The following is a 7781-nucleotide window of genomic DNA, read 5'->3' as shown; positions in this document are numbered from 1 at the left end:
TTCATTCATTGTTGATATGCTTCGAAATGTTCCATACGCCGTTGATATGCTCCGGAACATTTCATACGCCACTGATAAGCTCCGAAACATTTCATTTGTTATTTATATGCTCCGAAATGTTTCATTCATTGTTGATATGCTCCGGAACATTTCATATGCCATTGATAAGCTCCGATATGTTTCATTTGTTATTGATATGCTTCGAAATGTTCCATACGCCATTGATATGCTCCGGAACATTTCATACGCCACTGATAAGCTCTGAAACATTTCATTTGTTATTTATATGCTCCGAAATGTTTCATTCATTGTTGATATGCTTCGAAATGTTCCATACGCCGTTGATATGCTCCGGAACATTTTATACGCCACTGATAAGCTCCGAAACATTTCATTTGTTATTTATATGCTCCGAAATGTTTCATTCATTGTTGATATGCTTCGAAATGTTCCATATGCCGTTGATATGCTCCGGAACATTTCATATGCCATTGATAAGCTCAGATATGTTTCATTTGTTATTGATATGCTTCGAAATGTTCCATACGCCATTGATATGCTCCAGAACATTTCATATGCCATTGATAAGCTCCGATATGTTTCATTTGTTATTGATATGCTTCGAAATGTTCCATACGCCATTGATATGCTCCGGAACATTTCATATGCCATTGATAAGCTCCGATATGTTTCATTTGTTATTGATATGCTTCAAAATGTTCCATACGCCATTGATATGCTCCGGAACATTTCATATGCCATTGATAAGCTCCGATATGTTTCATTTGTTATTGATATGCTCCAAAACATTTCATTCGTTACTGATATGCTCCAATTACTCTATGCCCCATTTGTTATGAACCAAATATGTATGATTGAAATGACAATTGTGATTCTGCACCTAATGATATTACGTCTATGAATTCGTATATTCTGCCTTGCATTTTAAAACTTTATCTCTTTGGAAATTGTCCTCTTTTGACATGGATATGTTAGTCACTTGCTGAGCTTTATATGCTCACCCCGTTGTTGAATAAATTTTTCAGGATAGCTTGTCGCTTGCTTAAATGTTAAGATCGGGCTGAGGCAGTGGAAAGCTAAAAGATTTTGGGCAGATCTTTATTAGTATATATGTTTTTGTTGTATAAGTACACTCTGCATCTAATGAAATGTTGACGATGAATCTAAACTTGTGGATGTTGTATAAGTTTAAAGGACCTCTCATGTTTAGGATTCTGGAATGTTAAGTTTAATTTGTGTAACGATATGAACTTATGGTAAACGTTAGTTTTGTGACTGTATAGACTCCCACACTTATGAATTTATGTTGTGGTTATTAATTTGATGAGTTGGGTTCAGATTTTATGAATCGTCGAGCAATGTGTTGTATGTTTATAAACTGCGCAGATTTTATAGATATGAATTTGATAGAATGTTTTTCAGTGTCCTCAAATGTTATATTGGATCATGGATTGATTTGTTTTCTTGAATTTTAATATTATCGATATTTTGAGGGGCGTGACAGGAAGTCCGTAGGAGCATCACCGAGGGTTCATCGAATGATCGACGGAAGTTCGCCGGAAGCTCGCCGGAAGAAGCGATTGACGCACCGGAGCAAGTTGCAGTAAATATCTTAGGAAAAATCATAGTTAGCACAATAATTAAGTTGGAAATGGGAGGTGATCCCATTAACTTAATCTTGGGGCAATTGGGCCCCTGAGAAAACCCAAATTGGGCCGAATGGATCAACCCATTCGGACCCTGATTTCTGCCAGGCGGTTCAACCGCCTCAGTCAGGCGGTGGCACCGCTTGAGCTCAGTCTTCGAGCTCTGGCAGGAGGTGCAACCGCCCCTGACAGAGGTGGCACCGCTTGGGCTCGGTCTCCGAGCTCTGGCTGAGCGGTGCAACCACCTCAGTCAAGAGGTGGCACTGCCTGAGCTCGGTCTTCGAGCTCTGGCAGGAGGTGCAACCGCCCCTGACAGGAGGTGGCACCGCCTAGAGGCTTAGTCTTCGAGCTCTGCCAGGCGGTGCAACTGCTCCAGTCAGGCGGTGCAACCGCCAGATCCCAGAATTCCGGGAATTGACAGTTTTGAGCTCCAAATTCAAACTAGGTTGGGGCCTATAAATACCTCACCCATTCAGCACTGAAAGAAAACACACAAACACCGAAATCCTGATCTTATTCTGTGATTCTTAGAGCTCAAAATTGTTGTAAAGGCCAAAAGTTCTTCTCCCTCTTTTCTTCCAAGTTCTGATCTTTAAAGAAAGGAGTGAAACTGTAAAAGGGTGGTTGGCCTTCGCCTATTGAAGGAAGGCCTCTAGTTGACGTCGGTGACCTAGTCGGTGGAGGAAGCCAAAAGTGGAGTAGGTCAAGATTGACCGAACCACTCTAAATCTCGGTTTGCATTTACTTTGAGCATCTTAACCTTACTGCAAATCTCCTCAAAAGCTTACTGCTTTCTGCACATATACGATCGGGTTTCAAGCTTTGCACTTTCCGAATCGGCGTTTAGACGTAAATCAGTTTTATCGTACGATCATCATATTTCAGTTTGCGTTTACGTTTTGAGTTCTATCATAACTGTAAACTACCTCTATATCCTTGCTTTAACTGCATCTCGCTTAATCAAGTGATTTACGAATCAGCATTTAGACGTAAATCAGTTTTTTCGTACAAATATCATATTTCAGTTTGCGCCTACTATCTGATTTGAACCATAACTGCAAACTACACTTATATCTTTGCTGCATCTCGCTTAATCAAAAGTTAAAGTGATTTACGAATCGGCTTTCCTATCGAAATCACTTTTATCGAACGAACGCGATTTTTATCGTAGAAGGTTTTCCGCTGCACTAATTCACCCCCCCTCTTAATGCTCTTGATCCTAACACTTTAATCTTATTTATATTAAATTTTCTGTTAGATTAAAATATGTTATCTAAAATTTTGATATTCTTTGATTTGAAGTTTAAAATATATCATTCTGAATGATTTAAAATTTATTTGACTAGAATATGTTAAAATTATACATGTGTTGAAAGTATGATTTCTATTTGAATTTAGAAGATTATTTCCTTGTATTAAAGTTTATCTTTCGATCTATCTTTTAATGTGTTATTATGTTTTTGTTTATATAATTGTTAGTGAATATATGTTCTGGTATAAAATTGGATATGAATTGAATTGAAATTGCTTACAAGTTAGGCCCAACCCATAGGTCAGGCCACAGCCCATTGGCTAGGCCCAATCAGTAGACTAGGCCCAGCCCGTAAGCCAAGCCCAACCCACGGGTTAGGCCTTGGCCCGTAGGCTAACTAGTCCATGAGCCAAGGCTAGCTTTGTGTGATGCATGCCTAGTCATGTAGCACATGACTAGTAGATGGGCTGGCCTAATCTAGCTCAATATTGTTGTTCGATTTGAGTCCAAATATTGATTGAACTAAACTAATTACTTTAGATCGATTCAGGATGATTCCGAATTGATTGACTTATTCAAGTTAGTTTAACCTAAATTGAATCTAATCTAGTCCAAATTATACTAGTTTAGGGTGGTTTCGGATCAGTTAAATGAGGATTAGAGATCGGTTCAATTAGGTTCTAATAAATTGAGTTCAATTAGATCGATTGAACTAGGGTTCAAGTTAATTGAGGACTAATTTGTATAATTTGATATTGATGATATTTGAAAGAGATGTTTTAAATGTGTTATTTCATCTTGGACATGATCGGTGTGAGATTATGTTATGTCCCTATCGAGAGTAGGTAGGGCGATTCCCTTCGGGGATTAGCAGGCCATCAGACGTGGCGGCTGGACGGTTCCTCCATCCGTTATTGGGAGGAACATGTCCCCACTTTAGCGGGTGAGGGACACAACTTCAATCCGTTGGGATTGCGATATGAGTTTGCCTTTATCCGCTGTTGGGAGAACACAAACTCATCTCATAGGATAAAGTCTCTTCATTCATTGTCGGGGGAGTGCTCCTTCGGGTATTTGATATACGCCAATGAGATGATTGAATTTTGATCATGTATTTATTTTAAATTGACTTTTGGGGTTCCTACTCAACGTTGCTAAATTTTCTTTGTTTTTGATTTTCAGAGTAGCCTCCCTCTAGTACTAAATCGAATTCAAGTGGAGAGCAGACCTTCCTCTACCGCTAAGTAGAGTCACTTATGATTTTTGAAGTTAACATCACTATGTTTATTTTTCTACTTATAATTTGACTAATAAATGAATTGTAATAAATATTTATAAATGATAAATAAAATAATATTTATCTACTTAACTCTGAATGTATATGAAAAAAAAAAAAAAAATCCCACTTGAAGTTAGGCCAAAGATTTAGGACCTCTCGTCTAGACGGTTAAGACTTGAAGTTAGGCTAAATAGTTATGACCATTTAAGACACAAATCACAGGTCACTTAGCCAAAAAAAAAAAAAAAATAGGTACAAAGGCTTAAACATATTAGATCCACAAAGCTAATGAGAAAAATTGTAGCATGGAATATAATACTCAAATATTTTTTTTATTTTGTGTGGAAAAAGGTTGAAACAAAATCGAACCCGACATCGACTTGGTTCAGTCTCGAGTTGAACCGATGAGTTTACTTGTTAGGCTATATGTTTAATTATATATTATATAAAATAAAAATAGAGATTAATGATGATAAAAAGATTTTCATCTCTTTCAAAGTAATTTAAATACGTACAAAAACATCTTAAATTGTCAATAAATAAAAAAATTGAAATTGATATAATTAGTGAACCAAACAAGTGGAAAATTTTTATTCTTGATTTTTTTCGACCCAATCAGCAGTGCAATTAAGTTTCATAACTAAGGAATTACGTTTGATAGATCGATCGAGGATAATTTCTATTTATTTTTTAAGATAAATTGTTTGTAGGACAATATATTCAGAAGAAAAGGAATTCATTTTTTTTAAACATCTATTTAAATATAAACCCCTTAAAATAGTTCCAATGATCTTAGTATATTTTTTCCTCGGTGGATCTAAATAAGTTGAATAATAATAATAATAATAATAATAATAATAATAATAATAATAATAATAATAATAATAATAATAATATTTTTTGTTAATCTTATTAATTATTCTTTTGGTATATACCGTACTCTTATTTTCCATACGCACAAGAAATATTAGCTTGGGAATGTCGTTAATATATGGACAGTATATTTCTTATTATTACTGTTATATATTATATGTAGGCATAATGCATGCGCAGCTGCCCACAGCAGTGTGACGAGGGATCAGTTGTGGGAGATACAGGAGACGATGGGGAGAAGGGCTTTCTCTTGCAGGCTCTTGACAGTCTCCAAGAGGCACTGCGTCACAGGAATGAACTGGATTCCCAGGTCCTTGAGCTTCTTGTTCGTGAATCTGTAGCCCTTCTTTGGGGGATTCACCTCGTCCTTGCACCTGCATGCAACCATCTCCAGAGGTAGCTCATCAACCAAAACGAGGTGGGCATGCTTACCAAGACCGAGAAGGACGATGGTAGGTCGGAGGAGAGTTACCTCGTGGGAATGGGGTACTCCGGGAAGAGCTTGGCGAGTATCCGGACCACCTCTCCCCTGTGCAGCGTGCTCTCCGCGCAGATGTACCGGCCCTCCGCCTCCGGCGCCTCGTACACCCTTATATGGGCCTCGGCGGCGTCCCTCACGTCGACGTACGCCTGCGCCGCGTTCACGTACGTCGCCGCTGACCCCGTCAAGTACTTGAGCACATGGGCTGTGCTGGCGTTGAGAGTCGGCTGCAGCAGCGGCCCCAGCGTCAGCACCGGGTTCACCACCACCAGGTCCAGCCGCCTCTCCCCCGCCACCTTCCATGCGACTTGTTCCGCCACCGTCTTCGCGTAGCAGTACCAGTTCTGCATCCACCGCCACCACCATGTAGTCGATGATAGAAGATTAATGCTTAGGTCATTCCACATCGCAGGTATGAGCTGGTGGTGCACCTCGGTGACCTTGCAGTAGTCGAGGTCGCTCCAGCATGACTCGTCGACGGCGGCATCGAGCCCGCGGTTAGGGTTCATGTAGACGGCGCCGATCGAGGAGGTGAACACCACACGTCGAACTGCGGCGTCGGCTGCGGCATTCATCACGTTCCACGTGCCCTTTATCGCCGGCTCTATCATTTGCTCCTGCATGCAGAGGATTCACCCACCACATGGATGAAGAAATGCTCTCTCATTCGACACAATGGGGGAGGACAACTCACGGCTTCGTCCGTCACGGGAGACGCGGTGTGGAACACGCCATCGCAACCGTTGATCGCGACGTGCAGGCCATCGGAATCGAGCAGATCGGCTTTGACGAGCGCCAGCCGCTCTTTTGCTCCCTCGAGCGCCCTCAGATGAGCATTCTTTGGATCATCTACATATAACAATCGATCAGAGAAAATGAAACTTTCCACGTACGTGATGCAGAAGAGACAAGTGTGAGAGAAGAAGCACGGACCGGGGTTCCTGACGGTGCCTCGGACGGTGTAGCCTCTCGCGAGGAGGAGCTTCACAAGCCAGGAGGCGATGAAGCCTCCGGCACCGGTGACGCACACGGTCTGGCCGCTGCCGGCGAGGGTGGAGAGGTCACTCGGCATCCTTTCTTCAGCGTGAGGAGGAGAGATCAACAGAATCCGGAAGAAGCGTACAGGGCTTTGTGCTAGTGAGGAGGGAGGTCACCACGCCATGCTAGTTTATAGAGAGGGAAGAGAAGCTTGCAGAGAGTTATGGAGGAAACTCATGGAAGAGAAGTTGGTGAGAAATCATTGAAGTATGGCGAAATCAGTAGCAATGAAGCAGATAAGAAAAAGGACAAAATTTGTATGACTATTCATGAATCAAAAAATTTCCTTTAAAAAGGTGGCATATGTTCTTCTGAGGTCTGCTTTGATTCAATAACAGCAGTGGATTTTGATTCCTCTTCCAACTTGAGGAAACCAAAAACTATTCCTTTCCTGTTCTTCTAATGTTTTTTATTGAGTATTTCTAACATTAGCAATTAGTAAGTATCTTTAAAATACAAAAAATGACACCAAAATATCAGATTGGCAGCTTCAAGATGTCAAATCTTGATGTGAAGCTGTGGTGGAAGTCATTCTTTTATGTGGTCTACTGGTGCTGTGCAAAGATCTTTGCACATTATGGAACACTTCCATTCATTAGATCAGATCTCAGATATATCCACCTGAAATTTCATGAAACTAACAAAACTTGATCTGATATGCTTCTTACAAATCCATGTGTCAATGATTCTAATGCACTCAGTTCATTTTCATCAGAAAATGCAAACACCTTTGCTCTTGTTTCTGTTAATTCAATGGCTAACAAAGAAAATGGTTTATTTAGATTATTTAGGTGTGAGTAGTTGCCTTAATCTGCAACAGTTTAATAGATAGAAGTTCTAGAAACCCAGCTCTTGTGCATGCTATGGTTACATGCATGCACTACAGCATCTTTTCTGCCTTCAGCTTGAGGTTTGTAGGGCACAATTATGCTATCTTACAAAGTGTAGCAGGTGAAGTTGGGTGTGTCATCCAAGTGCTTTACTGCACATAAAGTTAGCATTTTGACTGATGGCACAAAAAGAAGAATTTGGCAAGACTCTTCATGATCCTGTTGAAGCTTTGTCAGCCATGGTTGTTGCCATTGTAATCTACTGAAGAAAACGAAAGGTGATAGAAGATGCAAGTCTTGCTCTCCTCAACTTTGTCATAGAATTGTAGTAGGCACCAAAAAAAGCAGTTTTTGATGGAAG

The 7781-nt window shown here is 40.3% G+C and overlaps 1 protein-coding gene across 1 annotated transcript; it reads right to left on the bottom strand.

The window, feature by feature from the left end:
* Positions 1-5176: 5176 nt before the first annotated feature.
* Positions 5177-6674, bottom strand: LOC135652277 (cinnamoyl-CoA reductase 1-like). Its single transcript, XM_065173112.1, has 5 exons — positions 6486-6674; positions 6247-6401; positions 5984-6169; positions 5544-5896; positions 5177-5445 (listed from the first exon to the last, which is right to left on the bottom strand). The coding sequence occupies exons 1-5, from the start codon at positions 6622-6624 to the stop codon at positions 5277-5279; spliced, it is 1002 nt and encodes a 333-aa protein (XP_065029184.1). The 5' UTR covers positions 6625-6674; the 3' UTR covers positions 5177-5276.
* Positions 6675-7781: the final 1107 nt, after the last annotated feature.

The sequence above is a fragment of the Musa acuminata genome, chromosome BXJ3-11, assembly GCF_036884655.1.
Source record: "Musa acuminata AAA Group cultivar baxijiao chromosome BXJ3-11, Cavendish_Baxijiao_AAA, whole genome shotgun sequence".
NCBI lineage: Eukaryota > Viridiplantae > Streptophyta > Magnoliopsida > Zingiberales > Musaceae > Musa > Musa acuminata.
The sequence above is the reverse complement of the archived record's forward strand: the minus strand, read 5'-3'. Positions and strand labels throughout refer to the sequence as shown.